General features: G+C 37.7%; 2 protein-coding genes across 7 annotated transcripts; one reads left to right on the forward strand and one right to left on the reverse strand.

Annotated features, from left to right (window-relative positions):
- Positions 1 to 1,102: 1,102 nt before the first annotated feature.
- Positions 1,103 to 7,690, forward strand: LOC121802189 (E3 ubiquitin-protein ligase APD1-like). Of its 3 annotated transcripts, none has more exons than XM_042201784.1 (5): positions 1,103 to 1,375; positions 1,456 to 1,531; positions 1,793 to 1,850; positions 6,875 to 7,172; positions 7,439 to 7,690. In XM_042201784.1, exons 2-5 carry the CDS (start codon positions 1,517 to 1,519, stop codon positions 7,515 to 7,517), a joined length of 450 nt encoding a protein of 149 aa, XP_042057718.1. In that variant the 5' UTR covers positions 1,103 to 1,375; positions 1,456 to 1,516; the 3' UTR covers positions 7,518 to 7,690. The 3 variants fall into 3 exon arrangements, with proteins under 3 accessions (XP_042057718.1, XP_042057719.1, XP_042057720.1); XM_042201785.1 differs by having other exon boundaries at positions 1,465 to 1,531; XM_042201786.1 differs by having other exon boundaries at positions 1,103 to 1,531; positions 6,878 to 7,172.
- Positions 7,691 to 8,084: 394 nt separating this feature from the next.
- Positions 8,085 to 11,798, reverse strand: LOC121805426 (phenylcoumaran benzylic ether reductase POP1-like). 4 transcript variants are annotated; one of them, XM_042205271.1, is made up of 7 exons: positions 11,755 to 11,798; positions 10,303 to 10,406; positions 9,881 to 10,145; positions 9,628 to 9,762; positions 9,156 to 9,393; positions 8,614 to 8,817; positions 8,085 to 8,534 (listed from the first exon to the last, which is right to left on the reverse strand). In XM_042205271.1, the coding sequence occupies exons 3-7, from the start codon at positions 10,061 to 10,063 to the stop codon at positions 8,368 to 8,370; spliced, it is 927 nt and encodes a 308-aa protein (XP_042061205.1). In that variant the 5' UTR covers positions 10,064 to 10,145; positions 10,303 to 10,406; positions 11,755 to 11,798; the 3' UTR covers positions 8,085 to 8,367. The 4 variants fall into 4 exon arrangements, with proteins under 4 accessions (XP_042061205.1, XP_042061206.1, XP_042061204.1 ...); XM_042205272.1 differs by having other exon boundaries at positions 9,881 to 10,137; positions 11,755 to 11,793; XM_042205270.1 differs by lacking the exon at positions 11,755 to 11,798 and having other exon boundaries at positions 9,881 to 10,137; positions 10,303 to 11,334.
- Between the last annotated feature and the right edge of the window lie 14,681 nt (positions 11,799 to 26,479).

Below are 26,479 nucleotides of genomic sequence, written 5' to 3' on the forward strand. Positions count from 1 at the left end.
GAATAATATGTTCTAGTTACATAGCCATTTTGTTGTTCTTGTTGTTGAGCTTTTTTCCTTAAAATGCGTATTGTGATTTGTTTTTTTAACAGTGATGTTTTTAAATGTTATGTTTCAATTTTATTGTACCATGTTGTATTTTAATTTTCAAGTTAATTAGTACTCTATAAATTTTTTTTAATATAAAGTATATTTATTACTCCATCTATCCCTACCTGAAAAGTATGAACTATTTCCTTTTTAGTTTGTATCTGAAAAGTATGAAATTTCTAACTTTGGAAACTTCTTTCTCTCTAATGAGGTGAGACTCATTTTCCACTAATAATACTTGAAATTTTTTTTCTTTCTATCTCACTCTTACTTTTCCAATTATGTATTAAAATTCGTGTCAAACCAAATGTTCATGCTCTTTGGGGACAGAGGAAGTATATAAATATATTACCAAGAAAATTTTATTTAATTGTGTAATTTATATAACATATTGATAAAGTATTGTGTGATTAATGTGTAATTTAAATAAGTATGTAGGTATAATTAAAAAGATATAAAAAGTAGGTGAATATGGAATATTTTTTTGGATTTGAGTTTGAAGTAAATAATTAAAGCGAACCTACTTTTGAAGAAGACTCATACTCAAAAATAGATTAAATGGTTGAGGGTGCGTTATATTGCTAACTTTTTAAGTTGCTAACTCTGCTAACTCATCAACGCATTGTATTAAAAATGTCAACACGATGACACTAAAATATGAACACATAATGTCAATACAATATATTGAAATGTCAACAAAATTATGTATTGACATTTTTAATATATTGTGTTTATGAGGTAGCAGAGTTAACAATTTAATAAAGTGAACAATTGATCACACTCCACTCTATATGGTTGGATCTTAATTAGCATGTACCCACATTTGAATCAATAGAAAGATTGTAAGTAAAGCTAAATGAGTAGTGCAAACTACAAAGTACCCCAAAGTGAATCATTATAGGGGACACATGCATAATGATAATATAATAGACGTATATGTGATGTAATCTCCAAGATAAAAATCAAACAATTTCCCATATTTTAAGAAAATAACAATCCTCAACCTATTCCTTATAACTCATTTTTGTAGAAGTAGAACTATTCTTTTCTCCCTCAATTTCAATTTTGAAATCACATGAATCTTGACTTTTCCTAACAAAATATGACTTCCATCTAAAATCTTCGTTTTAATATTTCGAAACTGTCGTCGGCTCAATAAATAGAAGTAGGAGTATTTAATCAGACAAAGACTTTGAGCTCGACCAACTCTATCAGTATTTAAAATTGGTCACCTCTTCAACCAAGTAACCGATTATTCATCATTTTGTGCCAACATCCAGTTTTCGTGAGCCATCCCTCATTCCTCATTTCCCAAATTCCAAAACAAAAAAATTCTTAAAAATTTAAATATTAATTTCATCACAGAAACTGCAGGCTTATTTTGGAATCACATTTTCTTGATTCAAGAGAAGAAGAAGAGAGAGGCATGATCCATCTCAAGGTAAACACAACTCTTTGTATCAGATTTTAACTTTTCAGTTCAGTTTTATGCTTTCTTGATCAAATATATGATCTTTCATCATCCAAATAATAAGATTGAGAGGGTGAAACTAATTAACTAGGAGTATATCATCATCTGAAGTTGATTTTAATCTGCTCAATCACATTATAACTGATAATTCATCTTTTCTTACATTTAATCTTGCATTTTCAATTCTCTCTTTTGAATTTGTTTTTTCTTTTTTCTTTTTTTTTGTGGCAGGACGATGGTCACGGTCTGGACTTTCCTATAGAAGTCTTGTTTTACATCGCAATAAGTGGTAAATTTTTATTAAAAAACTCTGCATTGTTACTATAAGAGATCTTGTATTTTACTTTTGCAAATTAAATCCAAAGTTGTCATCGTGTAAATTACTGCTGAAACCACTTTTACAAGCTTGCAAGTTGCAACTGATAAAGTTAATGCGTGATTATTACTACTACATTTGCTCATTAAATGTTGCTTGCAATGAGGTCTTCCTTGAAATAAATTTTTTTACTCCCTCCCCCATTAATTATCCACTTTTACCATTTTCATCTGTTCGCTATTAATTGTCAATTTTAACTTTTTACCATAAATGATAAGTGGATCTCGTGTTACAATAACTCATTCTATTAATATTTTATTATAAAATTAATATATAAAATGGGAACTCTGTTCCATCAACTTTTTAACTTATTTTCTTTTATATTTCTTAAAATTTGTACTGGAATCAAAGTGGACCATTATTGGGGGACGGAGGGGTATTAATAAATATGCACAACTAACGCTGCTATCATACTATTATTGATGTTACACTTGATAGGGACGTCACGTCATGATGAGTCTAGTGGCGTTGATATGTTGTTGTTTTAGAATGTTGATAATATAAAATATAAATTACTAAGAATTACTATATCGAATTATTTAGTGTTGTATGAGTAGAGAAATAATATTAATAAAAATTAATAAATTTGTAGAGTAGATAAAGTGATGAGGATTGAGCTATACGAGAGAATATATGACACGTTCATTATTCAATATATCTTTCATATCTCGCATTATTATTTAGTTGCATTATTTAGTTAAATATTTAGGGAGTGCATATCTTTTTCATATCTTTTGTCTTACTCATTAAGTTAGTGACCACTATTATAAATAGTGGACATTGTTATTCATTTGAATCAATCAATGAAATCATAATTATTTGTCTCACTCTTCTTCTTTTCAACGTGCAAAAACGCACAAAACCTAATTTTCGACGCCGGATTGATCGACGGGCAAAAGCTCCCGCGACGTTCGACGCGGAATCTATCGTTGAGGAACTTTTTCCTTAACAGGTGGTGCTTTCATTGAGAGACTCATGACCGAAGTCAATCTTCGTTCATGGCCGGAGATATCGCAAGCATCCGAAGGCTTGCAACTGAATTCATCAGCAGCAACGTGGGAGAATATTCTCGCTAGGTTTGCCAGAATCGAGTCCTGATTGCTTGAGCATGAGCGTAGGGCAGCAGCCACGCTCCCTCCATTGCGCCCGGAACCCGACCCACCTGACGGACCTCTACTATACGCCGCCGCACAGCCGCAATTCCAGATCACCTGCTACCAGCCGCCGCCTCCAATCACCCACCAACCGCTGTAACCTCCCCAAACCTACCAGCAGCAGCAGCTCACATGTAGGGCGACACAAATGCAGTCCCGACGGCCGTTCCCGCAGCCTAATTCTTGCTAGTATCCGGCAACCCAACAGCTGCACACGCCTCCGCAGTACCCGTCCTACACCAATGGACCGACGGTATATTCGGGGTATGAACTCTACAAGCAGCGCATACCTCAGCCACCGGATCCGGGACCTCCATATGGAGTGCCGACTTACGGGCTCCCTGGAGCACGACCGCAAAAGCAGGACCCGATTCATCCTTTTGGACAACCGCCCGACACCGGGCAGCCCGTTATCGGCTGGTGTCCACTGACGAGTTACCACCACTCAGCAGTGCAACTGTCGGTTGCTGTTGTACCGCTGTACAGAGGAGCCCGTCGTCGTACCCGATGAGGCCGTTGTAGTAGAGGAAGTCCAAGATAAGAGCTGCAGCGAAGTCATGCTCTTCAGCCGCAAGTCCTTTGACGGAGATGAGATGCTAATGGTTGTCCCGCCCTCTTCAGCCGCGATCTCTCTGCCGTGCAGCCCCAATGTCAATGGAGAGGAGGGGGAATTGTTTGAAGATGAACCGCCCCTACAAGCCGGGATCCCATCGCCGTGCAGCCCAAATCAGGATTATAGTGATCACACTTCGGTTCCAATTGAATTGGTCGATTTAGTGGAGTTTGAGCATCTTGGCGAGGGGAATGACAGGATTGAAGTTAATGGTGAAAACAAGGATCGAGACCGAGTTGGTGAGAAAGAGTCATTGGTTTTGGCGGAGGAAGAAGAGCGTTCTGATGAACGGGAAAGAGTACATTCCACGGTCTCTATATTTGAGAAAGAAGCAAAGGAAGCCTTAGTTCATGTTGTGGCTACTTGTTTAGTTGCACGTATGAAGCAACTGTCGCATGATGCTGCAATTGCTCCAACGCAGCGACCGGGAACGTTTGATCGAGGAGGGGATACATCACAGCTTTTGTTGTCTTCGACACTCTTCGTTGCTTCGTGGTTCCCACCTTGAGGACAAGGTGAATTTCAACCGTGGGGGAGTTGATACATTCATTATTCAATATATCTTTCATATCTTGCATTATTATTTAGTTGCATTATTTAGTTAGATATTTAGGGAGTGCATATCTTTTTCATATCTTTTGTCTTGCTCATTAAGTTATTATCCACTATTATAAATAGTGGACATTGTTATTCATTTGAATCAATCAATGAAATCAGAATTATTTGTCTCACTCTTCTTCTTTTCAACGTGCACAAACGCACAAAACCTAATTTTCGTCGCCGGATTGATCGGCGGGCAAAAGCTCCCGCGACGTTCGACGCGGAATCTATCGTTGAGGAACTTCTTCCTTAAAATTGTTAAGGGTGAAGTTCCCTTAACACGATAAACGGTAGTCGCAGGAGCTTTGCCCGTCGATCAAACCAAGATTTAGGGTTGCAAAAGAAAGTAAAACACCATAAAAGAAAAATAAGATAATTTGATATTTCTTGAATGATCGAAATGAATAACAATGTCCACTATTTATAATAGTGGATACCCTAACTTAAGGAACAAGAAAATAATCCTAATAAATATGAAAAGATATGGTAAATCAATAACTAACTAATTAATAAAGATATGAGGATATTATTGAAGATATGCTCGTATCAACTCCCCCACGGTTAAAATTCACCTTGTCCTCAAGGTGGGAACATGAAGAAGCAAAGAAGAGAGTCGCTGATAACATAAGCTTGACGAGATCTATTTCCTCCGGGATCAAATGCACGCCGAACAACTGAGCGTCTTCCTTTATTATCTCCATCAAAAATCACCAAGGCGGGCTCGTGATAATTCAATGCTAAAGCAGGGATATTGTCAACGCGACCACGAATGCTCAAACAACGCGAGTCCATCCAAGGAGGAATCAACTGTGCAGCAGCATCGAGCAATGCTAAACGATAATTCATACCTGCAACATTACAGATACGCAAATCCACATAGAAACCATCGATGTTCTCTTTTATCAAAGAAGAGTTCATCATCTTCCTTAACTTCAAAGTATCTAACCTATCATGCACATTTCCTTGAAGCCAAACCTTGAAATCACTTTCGATAATCGGCAAGAAAATAGGCAGCGGCGGAGGTGTTGGCTGAATCTTTGAGACTACTATACAAGTATAAGCATATGCATCCTTAATTTCTTCTTGCAACATATATTCCGAGGTTTTGCCTATCTAGTAGCTGAAATTTCGGAAAGCCTCATTTGCAAATCACAAAAGGAACTAACAGATGCCTCAGCACCACCATATGAATCTAAAGAAGAACTCGAGCAGTCAAAATTTTTGGCATAATCACATGAGTATTCCATCTGTGCATCTAAAATTGATGAATCAGACCCCTCTCCTTTGTGCACCTTCATTCGAGGTCCATACACAAAATTAAAATTCCCTTGTTCCCTGTCAATCCTCCCAAATAAAACCAACCCCGAAAGAGAAGAATCTATCTTCCCCTTTGAGATCGCGACATCCGCAGCGGGCAGCGGTGCTGCTGAACGGTCGTGACTCAGCGGAGACCATCCAGACAGAGAGTGTTGCGGGGGTGGCGGTGGCCAGCCGAGTGGGGGCTTGCCGGTGCAGGGCAGCTGTCCATCGGGCTGGTAGTTTTGGTGGGGTAGGCTTGCAGCGGCGGCTGCTGTTACCGGTGGCTGCCGGTAGGATTGGGGACGTTGCTAGAGGTAGGGTATTGGCGGCTGGGGGTAGTTGTGACACTGTGCCGTGGGAGCAGCCGTAGTTTGACGTGGTGGCTGGTGGGTGTTTGGAGGCGGTGGCGACTGGTGGGCGTTTGAAGGCCGCGGCTGGTGGTTTTGGTGGAGTCGGCTAGTGGCGGTAGCGGCTGATGATAGAGGCGGTTGCTGGTAGGTGGTTGGAGACGTCGACGGCAGCGGCTGGTAGGTTTTAGGAGGAGGAAGCTGCTGGTGGTAGTCTTTTGACGGCGTCGGCTGATTGTGGAAGTAGTGCTCAGCCGTTGTTTGCCCCGGCGTGACGTAGGCTGGCGCCGAATATTTCAGCGGCGCATATGAAACCGTGTAGGTGAACAAGCGTTGTTGTTCGTCCATCACGTCCAACTTCTTGTTTATTCTGTTGCAGGCAGCCATAATCTGGTCACATAGGTAAGATATATAGATTTCTTCGTTGGTATGACTAGCCATAAGTACGAAGATGAAAGCACCAATTGTTAAGGGTGAACTTCCCTTAACACGATAAACGGTAGTCGCGGGAGCTTTGCCCGTCGATCAAACCAAGATTTAGGGTTGCAAAAGGAAGTAAAACACCATAAAAGAAAAATAAGATAATTTGATATTTCTTGAACGATCGAAATGAATAACAATGTCCACTATTTATTAATCCTAATAAATATGAAAAGATATGGTAAATCAGTAACTAACTAATTAATAAAGATATGGGGATATTATTGAAGATATGCTCGTATCAATATATTGGTATATTGAGAGTGACCATAATATATAAGAGGGTAGTGTCTATAAATAAAAATGAATTAATTATTGTGGATCCATCCAAATAGCAGAACGAGAATAATGTTTAGAGATAGATAGAGTATTTGATTTACTACTTAAATTGTAATGATCCATTGTGACAGATTATTTATTTATTTTGTGGTGATGAAATTTTAGTAGTATTCTTGATGGTGATTGCGTTGATGATGAAACTCTTGTGGGATTCCGGCGACGATGGTGGAGGAGCGAGGGTTGGTGAGACGAGCGGTTTATCGTCTTCAAAGGTGGAAGCTTGGTTCATATCTTCGTATGGGACAAATGAGGACGACATTGAGTCAACTGGTGACAAGAGTTGCACTTCATCGTCAGACGATTTGTACGATGGAAAGATATGCGTGATATGTTACGACGACAAAAGAAGTTGTTTGTTTGTACCTTGTGGACATTCTATTACTTGTTACACTTGCGCTAAAAGGTACGCATATATATGCATATCTCCTTCTTTTTTAATAATTGCAACACTAAATTTAAAAATTATGTCATCGTGAACTCAAATTTGAAACTCTGGACTACATGAATGTATATCATCAAATTTAGCAGCGATGAGATTATTGAAATAAGGTCGTTATATTTAAAATAATGGGACCCTATCTGGATTGTACTTAACTATGGATAATGTTTGATATGTTTCCAAATATCAATATGTGGCAATATTTTTATTATAATTTTGTATTTTTGTAGGCTTATAATTGAAGAAATGAAGAGTTGTCCCATATGCCGGACTGATATTGACAAAGTACGAAAGTTGCATATTTTGTGAAAACAACTTTCTTCATTTTCCTTGCAAGTTTTGTACATATAGTTCATTGCTAGTAAAAGATTGATACACACACATATCTATTGCGTGAGACTTTATTGACACGTATGTGTTTTAGATTGTCCCCTAAATTGTCTTTTTACATCAAGAAATTATTTCTTCTTGTTTATCTTCAACTATTAGTAATTTAGTAGTATAATCAAATGAAGATAGAGTTAGCTCTGGTGATTAGTGACTAGTGTATTAAAAAATATATCCACATATTTGTTCACCTACTTTTTTTTACTTCAGATCCTTTGGCCTCAAACATTAACATTTAAATTGCTTGACCAACTCACACACACATTGTTTGCCGGTTTTTACCGGCTTTCTTTGTAACCTAATTTAATGTTTGGGCTCGTGTCTATATTCTGATTTTTAATCGATTATAAAGAAAATACTATAAATTAAAAAAAAATCTGTAAGGGGAATCTATCAGTTCAAATCCTATTTATTTGCCTCTATTTAAAATTGTATCGAAGATATAATAATATAATATCAATACAAAACGCAACATATTCTCATGCGGCATGCCATCAACCAAATTTGATTATGATTCATCTTAACTTAACAGTACAAAAACATTAGATTATCTCTGAATTAATCCAAGTATGGGTGATATATACACAAAATCTACGCAATCACCCAAAAATAAGCTAGTGAGACTTGACATGTCACGGTTGCTCATGTAACAAGGAGACTTGATAATTTGATATCTAATCTCAATATCCACAATCACACTTGAATTTACTCATCTGAATTCATAACTCTTAAGCCTGTCTCACACAAAAACAAACCCTTAGCAATTTATAATTCAAACATATTGGTCGAGCATCTCATTGACTGTGGTATACTTAACATCTGGATATAGCTCCGATGCCTCAACTCCAAACGACGGCTCAATCACAAAGTGGGTCTGATCTCCCTTTACATAAACAGAGTGCATTATGCCTAGTCTCACATTTAAAGGGGATGGGGCTTCTGCAAAAAAACATAAATTCACTATTCAGGGCATTCAAAACATTTAGACTAGATTAAGAAGCAAAGCCTATATTCTCACCTTGGATGTCTTTAAGAACTTGCTCCTCTGGAACATACACCCGTTTGAGTTTTTTGCCTATCTTGTTCTCCCACAACGTCGTTAGGTCATTCATCGAAATAGTATTGGCAACTGGTCTGATGTAGAGGATCTTATTTGATGTTCTTGGATCATCCACAGCTTTGATGGTGTATGTGGCTATGTCTTCTTCCTTATTATATACAGCTGCGACAAGAAAAGGGAACATACGAGTGTGATAATCAGGGTTCAGAACTATGCCATCACCCACTTTGCTTTAGAGTTCGAGAAGTGACTAACACATCTTGACAGACCAAGAACTACGACATCGCCTACTTCATTTAAGGGGGCAATTAGGTGATCATATATCAGTAAGATGCACTTTTTCAATGGTGATTGAAATTCCCTAATTCCCCCACCCACCCCCTCCTCTGGCCCTCTTCTAATCGAAATATTTGACTGTAGACAAAATTAAGTATTTGAAGGGATAAAATGATCCAACAATGATGATAAAAAAAAATAAAAAAGGCTTCACTTTTAAGTACCTTTCATGTTCCCATCTCCTAAGATAACAACTTTGTCTCTTGGAGGATCTGTGGCATCCAACTGAGCGAGTGTTCTAATAAACACACCAGCGAATAAGTTGCACGAGACGTAGGTATAAGGGACCCCTGCTGCCTCCACAACACGACGGAACTGAGCTTTGTGTTGGAACACGGATGTTGCCGGCTCAACAGAATGGACGCGGTCAACATCATTTCCAAATTCCGACGGAAAGAATCTCTGGATTGCCATCAAACACCACGAAAAATCATGCACATATCCGTCATAAAAGAACGAATCCAATCTAACACCAATAAAACTATCATTCTACACAAGAGTAAAGGAGGCTAAAAGTTCAGTATGATTGGCATTAGTCGATAACAGAACTAAATGTGAATTCCACATCAAATTCAATTCAGAAATTTAAATACAGTAATCTTCATACTGCAAATTTGTTATGCAGATCTAAGGTACCTTAACATTACCAGCCTCTTTAATAGCAGCTAGAATCCGATCCTGATCATTCAATTGACCGTATCCAACGGCTGATATCACCACATCAACTTCTTTAATTGCTCTCACTAAGCTCTCGTGTTCATACATATCTCCCTACACCATTTTTAGGTAACCAAAAATTGAATTCAGAGGTCAATAATTATGAATGTATAGAAACTGAATGCAAACTACGATTGAAATTAAAAGTAAAAAAGGTGAGAATCGAGCTCACGTGTATGAAATTGACGCCGGAATCTGTGAAGCTTCGGATTAGTTCAGATTTTTGGGGTTTAGAAAGAGTGGAGTCTCTGATTAAGACGAAAGTAGGGTGAGCAGCGGCGACGGCGGCGATGACGATGAGTTTTCCGATGTATCCAGTGCCGCCGATTATGAGAATCTTACTCTTTCCGGTCATTTTGAAGGATTCGAAGGCGAGTTGGGGAGAAGAATATTTGTTTGGTGGTCAATTGATAAGGCAATTTCTCTTTTCTGCCAAACTTGTAATTAATAATAGTAAAAATATTGATTATTACATCTGCATTTACACAATCCTCGATCGACTTGTAATTCAAATTCTCTCACATTAAATCATATCCAATTATACTAACTAACAACAAATTAGGCTACAATTAGAAGATTCAAGTGGAATCTCACCTTAATTTGGCTCGAATTAGGATTAGGAAGTTTAACCTTGGGTGAAAGGAGTGTGTGACGGTGGAGCAGTGACGGCAGTTGAATAACGGAAGAAGGCGGTTTCACTGTGGAAGAGGGACCGGCCCATCAAGAATCCTCTTACTATGGGCTTCTTTATATATTCCTATTTTCTCATTTAAGGCCCAAATATATTTATGTCGCACTTTTTAATTTAAGTACTTAGTGTTACCTAAAATTCAATGAGTTTAAAATTGACAAACACACACATATTTACAATAATGGTGCACGATAATTATTAATCAATACTACCTTCATTCCAAGATAGTTGAGTTAGTATTTCTTTTTGAGTTGTCTCAGAATAGTCGTATTCCTTTTTTTACCAGATACACACATATTTTCTTAATTTTTAAGTGCTACTTCGATATTTTCATAAATTTTTGAAAAAGGTTCATGATCGCTACAACTAGGTATGGGCTGGATGTGTTGTTGAGCACATACAATCTCATCGACTATATGGTTTGAACCCACTTAAAGAGGGTTAGTCCACAAATCTCGAACTTATGTGCTATCAACAACAACGTTGAGGCGAATGAAGGAACAGGTCAAGCAATGCAGATATACTTTAAGAGGTACTAAACATCTTCTAAGAAGAGATGAAAAATACTAGTTCGTACTATAATTATTCACCCTCCATTCCTTAAAAGGACTTTGGAGACGACACAAATTTTAATGTAAAATTAATAAAGTATTAAAGATAAAGAAAAAGTAATTGAGGTACAGTAATTTTGAATTTTCGATGGATAGTAGGACCTACCGTATTAGTAGTGTATAAAGTGTGGTGAAAGGTTTTTAATAAAATAGAAAATGAACTAATTTTATACGACATACTAAAATAGCATAAGATGACTTATTTTTTATAAATGGATTTAGTATAATATAATTTTTTCTAATTATTTATTACTCTCTCTGTCCCACAATAAGAGTCTTATTTTGCCCTTTCAGTTCGTCCCATAATAAGAGTCGTATTTCACTTTTACCATAAATGGTAAGTGGGCTCCACATTCCACCAACTTATTTCACTAACATTTTGTTATAAAACTAATATATAAGTGGGACTCATATTTTACTAACTTATTCAACTCACTTTTCTTTACATTTCTTAAAACTCGTGTCATAATTAAATAGGACTTTTATTCCAAAACGGAGGGAGTAGTTTTTAGTAAAGAAAATTCTAATTTATTCATAACGTCATATATTGAAATCAAAAAGGTAAATAACAAATAGAAATATGGATATGTCACGACCGCATTTTCTAAGGATAGAAAACACGGTTGATCGCGACTAGGGGAGGATTAAAGAAACGGGGAAGAAAGGGGAAAACAAAAATCGACCATAGCTCGAAACAAATGGGAATAGCTTGAAATAAAATCAGAGTTTTGAACAAAATTAGACCTGAGTATTTTAAGATGCACAACGGAAGCAAATGAACGCGGTTCCATGTATGAAGACATGAACCTCCGAGAGTCAAAACCTGACTGAATTAAATGTCTTGTCTCAATAGCACTTCCTCCACCACTTCGCTGCTCAACCTGCACATTTAGAAATATATGCAGGGCTGAGTACAAAAAGTACTCAGTGAACACATTGCCGAAAATTACACATATACATTTGAACATATTGTCAAGCCATCATCATAGTAACACTCGGGGTGTTGTTGAAAAGACCCGAGCTTACTAAAAATATCACATTGGACTGCAGTCCCTTTTTCCTGTACTTAGCCATATCTGATCACATTGTGCCGTTGAGATGGTGTTCTCACACGGTCACCTTACATACATGTGCCGGGAAGGTGGCCACCTTCCACGGTCACCTTCTCTGCCCAATATGTCAGAGGTATCCTTGTGCCGGGAAGGTGGCCACCTTCCTCGGTCACCTGCTCTGCCCAACATGTCAGAGGTAGCTTGTGTACACTAGTCCGAGCGGGGACACCACCCTCACTGGGACCCGAATTCGACTTATATCATCATTCATAATTCACTTGGCCTTAGCCAAACAGATAGGCATCATACACAAAACATTTATGGCAGGACAACATCTTTAAAAAAAAATCATGAACATGTGTTCGTGTTTTCATAAAATACGATTTGTATTTTAGTATAAGAAAGCTCACCTTGATCGTTTAGTTCCTTTAACTTGAATTTCTTACTCCGACCTTACTTGCGGAGATAGCCTTTTGAAAACAAACAACGTACTAATAAGACTCGAGAAATTCACATACTTATAGAAATGCATGCTCCTACTTTATTTCTTTTATCATTTGTTCACCGTCAGAAGAATTTTAGAAACTTACATATTAATTAAATTGAGAAATTTAAGTAATAGCACTTCTTTATTAACCTTAATTATTTATGTGACTTGAGAACGTCGTCTCCCTCTTTCTTTCCATTTCCTTAGTGGCCGCCCGAGGCGTCGCGGGGCGATGCCGGTCGGCTGCTTACGCCCATAATTCCTCCGGTAGCTCCTCGTATTTTCCATCACAATATCGAACAAAAATCCCAAAATTTATTTAAGCCCATAATTGAATTATCGCAACTATTTTCCCTTTGTTAAGAAAAATTATATGTTTTCCGGGCTTGGGATAAATTATTCATACTTCAAAATTATTTCGAAATTAATTAAATAACTCCTAAAAAAATTTATTCAATCCCATGATTAACTTATCGTAATAATTTCCCACCGAGAATTTATATTTATTTCGGCCTTGGAAAAAAAATTCTAAAATTAAATAAACAAGTCCCCACAATTAATTCAATTATCAACCCAATGATTTATTTACAAAACCCAAATTCTCCACGTTATCACTCAAATTAATATTTTAAAGCCCCAAAACAATTTTTAACTCATCCTTATCTCTCCATTTTATTTTGTAATGCCCAACTAAAAAGAATGGCCCAAACTAAATAAATCCTCTAATTTTAATTTATTAGCCCAATTTCTTTAAACAAAACAAAAGCCCAATCTTAAAAAAAAATAAAGGCCCAAGTTAAAAGTCAAAGAAAAAGGAGTCAAAAAAAATACTCCCCTTCTCTCTCTCGGCACTTCCGCCTCCCTCACTCTCCTTAACAAAATTTTCCCCCAAATTTACCATAGATCCTCATTTGGAGAAATCCCAAATCCGTCGGCCTCCATCGTCCTACGCCGGCGACCTTTACGCTGTTTCGCCACCACCACCGTCTTATCTTCCGCGGAAAACGCTGATGCAGCGAGAGGACAAGGAAGCCGTCGCTCAGCCGCCACCGCTGCTGCTGATTCGTCGATTCGCCGCAGCCACCGCGGCTGTCTTCCCCGGCGGAAATCGCAGCTGTTCGCTGCTCGCTGGCGGAATCAGGGACACCGCCGCCGTTCCACACCAGAAACTGCCGCCGCTGTTCGTGAGCAGCCACGGGAACTCTTCACCGGCTTCGGACAGCCCCGGCGTCAATCAGAACAGCACCGAAACCAACCCGAACAGCCCCGCTGCTGTCGCAGCAGCCCCGAAACACGGTCGCAGCCCCCGACTTCAGACGGGACAGCCCCGATTCACCTCCGAACAGCCCCGAAACCAACCCGAAAGATAAGTTTAAAACAAGGTTATATTCTTTCGTGTTTTCGATTAGCCACGGCGGTGTTCGATTGATGATTGAGTTATGTGTGGGAATGATGTACGACGAACATGATATGAATAACACCGATCAAAAGGAAAAAGATTTTTACCTTCGTTTGATTGTACGATTGTGTGAAATTCTCCTTCCTCGACTCCTCTATCCTCTATCCACGTTGGTGTATACAGAGAATTTAGATTGTGATGGGGTGAGTGATTGTTATATCTATACATATGTATAAAAAAAAAGCTGCATGAGACGTGGGCATCAAGTTGGTTTGGCAAGTTGCATGGTATTCTTATCTCTAATTATTCTCTTTTGTCAGAAGGGATATGATTTGCCTGCCCTCATTAAATGAGGCATTTAATGTTTTGAAAAAAAAAAAAAAAAAAATCATCCTCATGATCGGCCCTCTCTCCCCTTTTTTATATATATATATTATTTGTTTAATTTGGTGCAGGAAAAATCCAATTCCAGTTCGGAGCTGTTCTCGTTGATGTACCCGATTTTCTTTAGAACAAAAGATGTATTAAATTAAATTTTTATTGGACTTTTATTGGATGTATCGGACATTAAGATTTTGATTATGGGACTTTATTTATTTACTTAAATTTATTATATTCATAAAGGTGTAATATATATTTACGTGTGTTTTATTCATTTGTCTATCATCAAAACAAACAACAACGATAATCTATCGTAGCTCGGATTTAATCGCATAAAAGTTACTTATATAGATAATCAAACTAATAATATTGTTTCTAATAATATTGGCTTAGCGGGTCGTTACAGGATACGAGTGTTAATTATTTAATATATTACTCCACATAATACTATTACAAAATACTAATAATAAAAATTGACTTACAACTGCACCCACTTGTGGGTACATAGATAAGTTATAAGAGTATTTACTTATTTAAACACCGTATATTACTCCACGTAATACTACTACTATAAAATAATAGTACTACTATAAAATAATAGTACTACTGCTACTAAAGCCACTTGATACAATAAGCTGTTTGATTTTCTAAATAAAATAATATTAAGATATAATTTATGATTGAATTGAGAGATTACTTTAGTTAAAAGGGGTGGAGTATGACTAATTATCATAAGATTATTCATCATCTAGGATGAGTTATGAAATTCAATCTCATAAATCAAATGCACTACATATTTAATTTCGAAATATAATCTTGCAAACCGAACAACCTTCAAGGCTGCATCACCAGACACGACACCAACTGCAATCACCCCGTTATGAATACACATTTTTGTAATAAAAATAACTTAATAATTTATCATTCATAGTGTTTTAAAATTTGAATTTCAATTTAAACATCCTTATGTGTATATACACGATATATTTTGCCTTTCAACACAATAATGTATCCCTTCATAATGAATTTCGGCCAAACAACAAACCTCGAGTGGCAGAGGTTGGTCCACATAACAAATTAACAATATCAGTTTTATCTTTAAAGAAAATAAACTGAGCCTATTTATAAGTTATAACAACGGAATCAGTTCTCTAACATTTTCCTCGGTTCCAAGAAAGTTGAGTCGCTTCTTTTTTGGACTCGCTTTGAAAAAATGTAATAAATAGTTAAAGTGGATAAATAGTAAGGTAAAATCGAGAATAATATAGATAAAACTCTTCTCTATACTGTTCTCGCTTTTATTTTACTATTCATCCACTTTAACTATTTATTACGATTTTTTCAAAACAAATCCAAAAAAGTTAAGCGACTCAACTTTCTTGGGACAGAGAGAGTACTATGGTATTTAGTCTTATAATCCTTTTGTTTAGAATAAAAATTATAACGAGAAAAAAATTGCACCTGTTAACTAGGCAAACTATTTAAACGAAAGGATACTATTTAAAGTATAAATATATTATCTTTGAATTTAACCATAAAAATACAAGAAAAAGATCTTGATTTCACGATATCACGAAGCTATGGCGAAGTTTTGTCCATTGTAGGAATGCGAGAGAGAGAGAGGAACGATTGTTCTAATTGCTTTTTACTATGCGTGCCACTGCCAATAATTGATAAAATAATTAATTAAATAAGCATACACAAAAAGATTTTTACTGAAATTGGAAACTTTGAATTTATTATTATATCTATCCAGGCAATATTATATTCGTCCTTCAAATCTGGGGGGAGATCATACATTCACTAATTCTTTTTGATGAAATTTAAAAGTAATCACGGCCATTAATATTTACTATTATAATACTCCTTATAAAAAATATATTGCATATAACAAAATAGTCATTATTGTATATATATGGTAAAAATGTAACACATACGTAACATGGTAAAAATTCTTCATATAATAACACTTGCAAATCATTTTAAAAATCTAATGTACGATATAGTAATAGTAAATAATACTGTAATACTAAAATTGTAAAGGATATTATTAAAATTGGAAAAAGAGTGGCCATTCTCTCCACTAACGTCACTTGTATACAATCAAAAATTGCGGACAATATGAGGAAGGTGCTGCGAAATTTCGTCTGTTGTAGCCACTCTTTCTCATTATTAATACTCTTTATTTCGCATGCCAATTTAATGTTATACTATTTGGAAATCTATACTAATATAAAAGTTGAGTTTTGAGGGTAATTTGGTAAATGAGAGATGTTTTTTTAGGGCAATTTAGGTAGCTGAGAAATGTTAATGCCATTACGAAATATTGTAACAATAAGTACCCAAGTGTGCAAATCCTCAAGAAAACGACAGAAATAATGTCTTCTTTAATCTAATTAAATAGAATAATAATTGAAATGTAATCCAATTGGATCCAAATTCTAACAGTTTTTTATGACAAAAATTTGTGAGACAATTTAATGTTGATTTAATTAATTATTATAAATTAAACTGTGCTCACTAAAAGTCAATTGAGAAGAATTTGAAAGGAGAAGAATACCAAAAGCTACCAAATCTTCTATAAATACCAATTCTATTAATCAAAAGTGTCATGAACATGGTGGAAAAAAGAGTGTTGCCGGCGATGATTCTCATGTGTCAACCGTACAACATGGCTATCGACAACTGAGTACACTACACATCGTCCTAAATGTCTAGCGTCCGTTGATGATAGTTCTACTGAAGTGGTAAAGGGAGACAGAGGAAATAGTCTGAGATCGTGCGAGATGGTGAGAGTCGAAGAGCGGACCGGAGGTGCTGGTAAATAGAGGCGCAGAGCAAAAATCAACGAAAAAGCTTCAAAGGAGGAGTGTGAAAGAAAATAGAGAGCGCTCAACTCTTCTCAAGATTAGGGTTTACCGATGTAATAGAAATAGGAGATATATAAATTACATCTTTCTAAATTGTAAAAATATCATGTCAATTGTATAAAAAAAATATACAAAAATACGCTATTTCATTGCATCCATATTATGCGTATGGTATAGATTTTCTAGGGCTCATTTATTACCCAAAATTTGTGCAAAGTAGATTATGAGATTGGTAAGTTACTTGAAGAACAATGGGGGAAATTGTTGCCATTTCAATTGTTTCATTAAGATGTAAAATTGTTGATTTAAAGATTGAGTGATCGTTAGTGTCAGTTACAAATTTTGTTATTAATCTATTCCATTGAAATCAATGGCTAAATTTTTAAACCAGCTAATTTCACTAAATAATGACTTAATTCATTTTAATTGTTATTATTAGCTGGATAAATGCAATTTCATTTCCATTATATATGGTAAAACTTGAGAAGTTTTAAAAATTTTCATTATATTTTTATGGCGTGTCATCCTAAAATTTTTAATTGTATATTAAATATTTTATATCCATTTTATATTGATAGGATTTTAGTAGTAGTATTAAAGAGTGTATGTTGATAAGAACAATATTTTTCTTTTTTTAGTGATCTATATAAGTGTTGTAGTAATTAAAAGTTATTTTCATGTTGATTTAAATACCTCTCTTGCTTTCATTCTTGCTTTCAAGAACTACATTACTGCTTTCATACTTGCTTTGCAACATTATGAAGTTACAAATTTTCTTATATGCAATTTTTCTTAGGCATATTAGAATTTCAAGTATTTTATACAATTATATAAAATCCATAATGATATTTACGGAGATTTAATATTGCCATTGATTGGTATTTATAAGTATGAGGAATAACGACCTTTTGTTGTATGAGTATGCGGATTAACAGAAAGGTTGTAAAGTAAATTCTGAGATTATTACTTCAATGACCTTCCATTTCATTTTCCAAAATTTATTACACATTTATTCGTTACTCATTTCATACAAATACAATGGCGGAAATTATTGTCATTCATTTTCCAAAATTTGATAACATTTACGTAACGCTTAGTTTTTAATTTTTGGGAAATTAAAAGGTTTTAAATTTTTTAATAATAGGTGAAGAAAGTGAAAAGGTTTTGAGGAGTTATCTTCTATTTTTTGGACTATAAATATACTCCCTCCGTCCCGCTTTAGCAGTCCCGGTTGGTCAATTTTGGGTGTCCCACTTTAGGAGTCCCGGTTGAACTTGGTGCATAAAAATTGATGTCAACTACATCAATTTATTTATTACATCATTTAAAAGTGGGACCCAACCTCCACTACATCATTTATTTATTACACACATAAAAACAAAAAAGCAAAAAAAGTTGTTTAAAAGTGGGACATAACCTCCATTACATCATTTATTTATTACACACTTAAATACCCCTTAAAACATGTGCCCGACTCAACCGGGACTGCTAAAGCGGGACGGAGGGAGTATAACATTTGGTAATTTATCCACTCACATATTTTTTTTCATCACGTTTTTCACTCCCTCCATATTTTTCAATACTCTTCATATTGTTTAACATGAAGTTATGATATTCTTTTTATTTTTTTCTATTATTAAAGTTTGTTTCAAAGTGATTAACAAAGTAAAATTGAACTGGGACGGAGGGAGGATTTTATTTATATTTGGCCCATTTGTTGGTCATGATGATTATATTTTAATGTTAAGGGTTTAGGATTTAGGTTTCAAGGTTTGAGTTTTTAGCGTATTAGGGTCACTATATTGCAATGTAATGAAGCTCGACTATGATAAAGTATAGTACTAATTTAAATGGATACAAAATACAAAAAAGATTACACACAATTTTGTGACAATATTATTCTGCGTCGGCACTTTTATACTTCAAAATACAATTTTAAAACCGTTTTGAGGTTTGAAAAGCTATCATCCAATTTTAAAACTTGCAATACTACCAATTTATTTTCGGAATCAAAACTTGATCTTGTGTTAATCAATTAACAATTTAAAATCATATGATAAAAAAATATTTCATCGTGCATCGCACGTGGGTTAAAACTAGTAAATTAATAATGCCACACTACAACAACAATTAAGCATAGATAGAAAGATTTATCATGAAATCTTGGAGATATTAAATCAGCAGATGGGTGTATTATGGTTTTGAATAAGTATCACTAATAGCCATGTAATGGATTCATACTTTTACTACTCCTTCCATCTCATAGTAGATGTCACGCTTGAGGATTGACACGAGATTTTAAGAGGTGTTGTTTTGTGTGTTAAGTGAAAGAGAAAATAATATATTTATATTAATGTGAGAGGAAACTTAAAAAAAATAAAATGTGACATATTTTGTGGGATAAATTAAAAAGGAAAGGAAAGTGTGATATGTATTATGGGACGGAGGGAGTATAATAATTAGTACATTTTCTAAATGTGAAAGGAACCTGAGAAAATTGCTTTTTCCTTTTCTTGCTCAAACAAAGGGATGTCATGTCATGTCATGCAATTAGAACTTATAAGCTTATCTACTACTATAATTTTTTTTTCTAGTAGTAGTAAAAGAACAAGAAACCATGACATGGACCATTACAATTTACAAAGTACTCTAACTAAAATACTTCTCAAACAAATTAAGTGAGAATAAATCCAATTGAAGAAGTTGGTTGGAATGGTGTGACGAGATATACCTAAAATAACTACTCTCTCCGTCCGCCATTAAATATCACACTTTGACACAGCATAGATTTTAAGTCAGAAAATGGGTTGAAAAAGTTAGTGGCGTGAGTCTAAAATGTGATTGAGAATAAGTTATTAGAAGGTGAGGACCATTACCAAAATTCGTAAAAAAATAAGTGTAACAAGTATTGGAGGGCGGACCAAAAAGAAAAACTAGCGACAAGTATTAGTGGACGACGGGTTTATTTTGTGACTTTTCTTATCCTCTTTTTTTCTACATATTTTTCAACCAAATCTCCTCAAAAATGAAGCCGAACGATGGCGATTTCCCCTTATCCAAACATGAAATTCTCAGTCCGTCCCCTCCGTTTGCCTCCGACGTCGCCTCGAACACCGAAAAAAGAGTCATACCCATCATAAACCAAGCTAGTAATATATATTTCACTCCCTTTATTTTTGAATCTTGGATCCGCCATTGACAATAATTCAATGATTATTTTTGGCAGAAGCGTTGGGATCCAACATGACCGGCTAGTACACTAAATCTTAAAAGTTAAGAGCATCTCCAATAAGAATAGCCCAGCCATAGCCCATCCACAAACTCCTCATGCCACATCATCAGCACTAAAACTCCTCCTGCCACATCATCAGGACAAGCAACTGGACAAGTAATAGCCCAGCCATAGCCCAGCCAGAATAAACAAAATTATTAAAAACAAATAATTAACAATCACACAAAATACGGAATTAATTTTACGACACATATACGGAAAAATTCAATAATAATATTAAAATTTTAAAAAGTACATTAATTAAAAAAAATTACAATAAAAAATTACATTAATTTAAAAAAAACTCCTACTCCACGCACGAATCCCCCCCCCCGCCTCCGCCTCAAGCCTCGTCGTCGTCGCCCTCGGCGCCGCTAACCGGGACCCCCAAATTTGCAGCATCTGAGCCTGCGTCTGAGCCCCCTACCTGTGCCGCGGCGGCAGTCAAATCGGCTCGCATACTCACGAGCAGTGCGTGAAAAAAACTCTTCTCCTCGGGGTCAGTGGCATTCTTCCAGTCAGCTATGACCTTGTACATCTGAGCCCGCGTTTGTTGACGCGCCAAGAAGACGAGGTCGGCTGTCGGGCTGCCAACAGTGGGGGATGGCGACTGGACCTCCTCGGACCTCGGGCGAGCCCGTTGCGCCCGCCTTTGACCAACCGGACGAGTGCGGCGAGTAAACACGGGAGGGGACGGGGTCTCCTGAGCATCTTCGGGGAGGTCGTGGGAACCGCCGCTGCTGCCGCCGGCGTAATCCCCGGTATAGTTCAGGCGCTGCTTCTTCGGCCAGCCAGCATCGACTCCTGCCCGAAACTTCTCAAAGTCCATTAGCACCAGGTAGCAGTTCCAGTAGGTGAACTCCTTGTAAAGCCCGGGCACGGGGAACTCTCTCTTCGCCATCCTCCTGCAGTCCTGATCAGTTTGGCCACTGGACTGCATTCGGAGGGCGTTGGTGTACAAGCCCGAAAATCGGGAGACCTCTTTCCGCATTCGGTCCCACCCCTTCTGGCACTCCTCCCCGCTGCGTGGCCTCCCCTCCGGGCAAAATGCCTTGTAGGCTGTTGCTATTTTAGCCCACAAGTTGACGATCCTCTGATTGTTCGAGGCGAGGGGATCATCCCAAACACTCACCCACGCCTTGGACAGCGTGACGTTCTCCGCTTCCGTCCACTTCCTCCGTGCCGGGCTGTCGTCATCAGCCGGCTGCGACGACTCGCCGACCACCTCTTGCCCTTCCTCTTCTTCTTCTTTGGCGCGCCCCGACCCCGCCCTACTCCCCCCGTTTGAACGGGGGTGTCCGCATCCCCGAGATCTATCCCCAACTCCTCTAAGGAGAAAGTATCACACTCAGTGAACTGCGTCTCCGCTGGGGTCGATGTGTGCGAAGCAGCAGTAGCAAAATCAAGACTGGGGCGATAGACGTTGTCCCCCCCCCCCGGCGTCCCCTGCATCCCCGGGTACCCTGGCGTCATCTGCATCCCGGGTGTCCACCCCGGCATCATCGGCATAGGGGGTTGCATCCCCGGTCCCCCCTCCCCGCCCGGCATCCCCTGCCATCCCGGCATACCACCCCTTGATGCCACCCCGGGCATCTTCTGCTGCCAAGGGTAGTAGTACCCGGGCATCGGACCTCATCCACCTCCCGCGGGTACCGTCGGAGTTTGAGACCCGCTCGTCACTGGAGTAGACTCGTTATTGTGCTTCATTTCGCGTTGTTGTTCTTGTACAGAAATTAAGATAGAGAGAGTACTCGTTAAAACAAGTGGTGCAAATGAAAAAGATGTCCAAATCGCGTATATATAGTGTTTCGAAAATTAAATAATAAAAAATATCCCGCTCGCCGATCTGGAGCCTGCAATGGCGGCCAGGAGATCGGCGAGCGGATCGCCGAGTGCTCGGGAATTGGCATGTGCTCGCCGTTTTTCTCGCCGATTTGGCGCTCGCCGGCTGCAATGGTTCGGCGAGCGGACCGGTGAGCGCCAAGAATCGGCTAGCCGGTGCGCTCGCCGCTATTGGAGATGCTCTAAATGCAACTTAAAATTTTGAGTTATTTTATGAGAAAGAAAGTGTTGATTTTGTTATTGTATGGTTAAATAAGAAATGAAACGTATGAAACCTTATGTTAAAAATTGGGACCAGCTAGTTTGCAGTATTATATTCTCTGAATAAACACTAGTTGCACAACTCATGCCTGCTCTCTAATGTTCTTCTTCGAGAAAATAGACAGTATTTCTTTAATGAAGGGAATTGACATTCTAAGAATTTTAGAATATGATTAAAATAGAAAGAAAAAAATTATGTCCAATCATCTGGCGAATAAGATGCGTTAAGTACTCACTCCTATTCAAATTTAAGTCGTTATTCAAAAAAATATTGAGCTTAAATCCAATGTCAGTTACACTATTTTATTATTTATGTTATTGAATGTATTCTAATAAAAGTTAAATTTTGGTAACTTTATTGGGGTTGGTTTAGACCAAAATTTGTTTCATTGTAGAAAAAGAATGGCATGGAGCATCAGGAGAATGCACGCCCCAGCTTTTTCTTTCTGCTCTTAACTTTGACATTTTATTGGCCATCATTCATTTAGTTAATTATTGATATTTGATACCAAGTTTAAGCTACATTGATTATACGCAATAAAAAAACGGTTAATAGCCATTTATATCATAAAATTGGATCAAATTCTTATTCACCATCCACAAAGTTTAAAATGGAATATAAAATTTTGAAATTTTAATTTTTTTCAATTATCACATTTATGAATAAAATGTCATCTTTAACTGATATTCAAAATAATGTGTTTTATGAATATGCGTATTTTTTTTCTTTTCTTTTTACAATGAAAATTTTTCCTTTGGAATATGATCAAAAGATGACATCTTGTATATAAATGGGGTAATAGAAATAAATTAACATTTCGTATTTAATATTTCAATTTAAACTTAATGAGAGTTCATAATTTAAATGGTTATTAACATCGCTACAAATATTTCTTCCAAGTTATTACAGAAGTCGATCACTTAATCAACAAATAAGTACTGGATTTTCGTAACAATTTTCTTTTACAATAATTTTTGGTAGAGAATAAAGAACGAAACAACAAACAAGTCTCTATAAGGCCACCTGCAACGCGTCACGCGGGTGGCCCGTAATCCGTTATGCCGGGACGAGATGGTGGCGCGACGCGTTGCAGCGCCCAGTCTCGTCCCCAGCCCGCCGAGCGTTCCGTCCCGCCGAGACGTCTCACCACGCGCCAGCGCGACGTGGCGCGCTCCTGCGCCATGCGTGACGCCTACTCGCCAGCCCGCGAGTGGGCATCGTCACGCTGACGCAATAAATCATTTTTTTTAAAAAAAATCGAATTAAAAAAAATTAAAAAAACCAAAAACGGTAATATTACCATTTTTTCTTTATTTATTTGTTTATTTATTTATTTTTTACTTTATAAATAAATACTCCTAATTCATCATCATTTCACACACAAATACACATCTATTCTTCCCAAATCATCTCTATTTCCTCTCCAATTTTCATCTAACCTCTCATCACAAAATGTCCGGCGACGGAAACTCTGGCGGTGGCGGCTTCGGCAGGTTTGACATCAACGCGTTCGGCGACTGGGGGCATGTACAATATCCTAGGTGGTGGTTCCGGTTCGTCGACGCCGGGGGTACCAACCACCCCATTTTGATGTGGATGCATACGCCCGTCCCTCCGCCCCGAGGTATTCGCAGGGATTATCCCAGATTCGGGAGGATTATTCCGTTGAACCCACTCCGGAAGAAGGCCGAGGCGGTGGAGGAGGCCGAGGCGGTGGAAGCTCCAGGGCGGAGGCGAAGGCGGACGAGGAGGAGGAGGATCTAGGCCGGCATCCGTACAACCCCAAAGAAACGCCGGCGGTGTACAACGCCTGGATCAGCGTCTCGTACGATCCCATCGTCGGGGAATCAACAATCCCGGAAGTGCTTCTGGGAAAAGGTCACCAAGGCCTACCACGAGATTAAGCCGAAGGGGTCCCGCCGCCGCACACTTTGACCGAGTCGACAGAGAGGTCAAAAAATTCTGCGCCATCTACAAGAGTGAAGCGGCTCACTACCAAAGCGGAACCACGGGAGCCGACATTCCGGCTTTGCGAGTCTACTTCGAAGACACCGCCAAACAATTCAAACATGTCGATTTTGGGAGGTCGTCTAAGACGAGGAAAGGTGGGCCGGAGGTGGCCAATACTCGTTTAGTGAGGGCGGTTCGGGCAGCGCAGCACAAGAGTTTGCCTCGCAGGAGGTTGAGGGCACGACAGACGATGCCGGGGGGTCCTCCCGTGGGCGCTGTCGACCGCAAGGGAGAAATGCGGCGGAGGCGGAGGAGGAGCCGAGCCGAATCAAGCCAGGCGGGCTCGGGCTCGGGGGCACCCTCGAACTCCCTAATGTCCATGTACATGACCGCCACAATGGCGGACACTTCCCGCTGACGCCTCCCCAAGACCAAGCCTATCTTGCCGAAATTGAGTTTATGGCAAGACAACTTGGTATTCCGCCTCCAGGTGGCTTCAGTGCACCTCCACCGCCTTCAGGGGATGATTCGCCGGCGGAGTAGTTTTTTTATTTTTTATAAAATTGTATTTTAAATTATGTAATTTTTATTTTTTTTCGATTTTAATTATGCGTTTTTTTTTATTTTTTTGAATTTTAAGTTGTATTTTTATTTTATGTTGTAATTTTATTTTATTTAATGAAGTGTGTTTTTATTAATTGAATTTGGTTGGAAATAAAAATAAAAAATGAAATTGAATTAATAGTAATTTAAGAGACGGTTAAGGGACAGATAAGAGATGGAGGGTTGTAGATTCTGTCCCTTAGTTAAGAGATGGAGTAAAAAAGTACAGTGAGACCCATGAATAGCAATTTAAAGGATGGATTAGAGACAGCGTTGCAGATGGCAGTGGCATTCAGTTGTCCTTTCCATTTTTATGTCCATTTCTCCAACAATGTTTTTCGGAGATAAGAGTCATAATTTCACTTGAAAAGATAGATGTGAAATTTAATAAGTAGTATAAGAAAAATGAATGATAATGTAGAAATTTTTTATTACATTTGATTAAAAATCAAATTTATACGGTGAAGTAATTTGTTTAGGGCATCCGCAATGGTGCGGATGTCCCGGAAGAATTCCCAAAAACACATCCTGCCACGTCATATGGACTTCCCACTGCACTGCCATGTCATACGGACTTCCCACTGCACTGTGGCGGAATTCCCCTGCGGAATTCCCAACGGAATTCCCACATTAAAAAAATTCATAAATTCACAAATTAAACAATTTCCGGAAGTAACAATTTAAGTAATTAAAATTTCGACGAAAATAAGGAAAAAATTCCATTAAAATAAGAAAAGTACATTTAAAAAAATGAAATAAAGCGGAATTCCGCGGGAGTCGACGCAATGGCGGACGTCCCCGCGGAATTCCGCTTAACGCCGCGGACCTGCGACGTCCTCAGCCCAATTCCGTATCCGTGGCGGGCACGCCTAATGGCGTCCGAGATGTCCGTGGGAATTCCGCACAGAAGTCCGCCATTGCGGATGCTCATATGGGAGGTACTACTAGATTTCACCATTGCTTGTAATTAAATACTAAATCTATTGCTTGTAATTAAATACTAATACAGTTTAGAAATTCACGGATAACAAGAGGCTACTTAGGGTTAATTAGGTTATTATCAGAGTTAAAAATTAAATAGGGGTTAGAACTTAGGACAACCGGAGGGCCACAGTTATTAATTTGCTACTCCATTAGCTAGGTGTTAATTAGTTATTTATTTAGTCAGCTCTATCTTATCTACTGTATTTAATACTATTATATTTATTTGTTGTGAAATAAAGTTTAATTAAATACCTATTTGGAATGGTTGATTGAATATAATAATATATTATAATCAAGATGGATGTATTATATTACATGCATATACACAAAAGTGTTCCCCTTAATGACACTACTACTGCAATTTACTT

The sequence above is a fragment of the Salvia splendens genome, chromosome 5, assembly GCF_004379255.2.
Source record: "Salvia splendens isolate huo1 chromosome 5, SspV2, whole genome shotgun sequence".
NCBI classification, from domain to species: Eukaryota; Viridiplantae; Streptophyta; class Magnoliopsida; order Lamiales; family Lamiaceae; genus Salvia; species Salvia splendens.

Coding starts and splice junctions, on each gene's coding strand:
- LOC121805426 (XM_042205271.1), bottom strand. CDS start 10,063: ATGACCGGAAAGAGTAAGATTCTCATAATCGGCGGCACTGGATACATC. Junction 9,763..9,880: donor CCGGCGTCAATTTCATACAC/GTGAGCTCGATT, acceptor AAAATGGTGTAG/GGAGATATGTATGAACACGA. Junction 8,818..9,155: donor AGGAGATGGGAACATGAAAG/GTACTTAAAAGT, acceptor TTCTTGTCGCAG/CTGTATATAATAAGGAAGAA.
- LOC121802189 (XM_042201784.1), top strand. Junction 1,851..6,874: donor GTTTTACATCGCAATAAGTG/GTAAATTTTTAT, acceptor ATGAAATTTTAG/TAGTATTCTTGATGGTGATT. Junction 7,173..7,438: donor TGTTACACTTGCGCTAAAAG/GTACGCATATAT, acceptor GTATTTTTGTAG/GCTTATAATTGAAGAAATGA.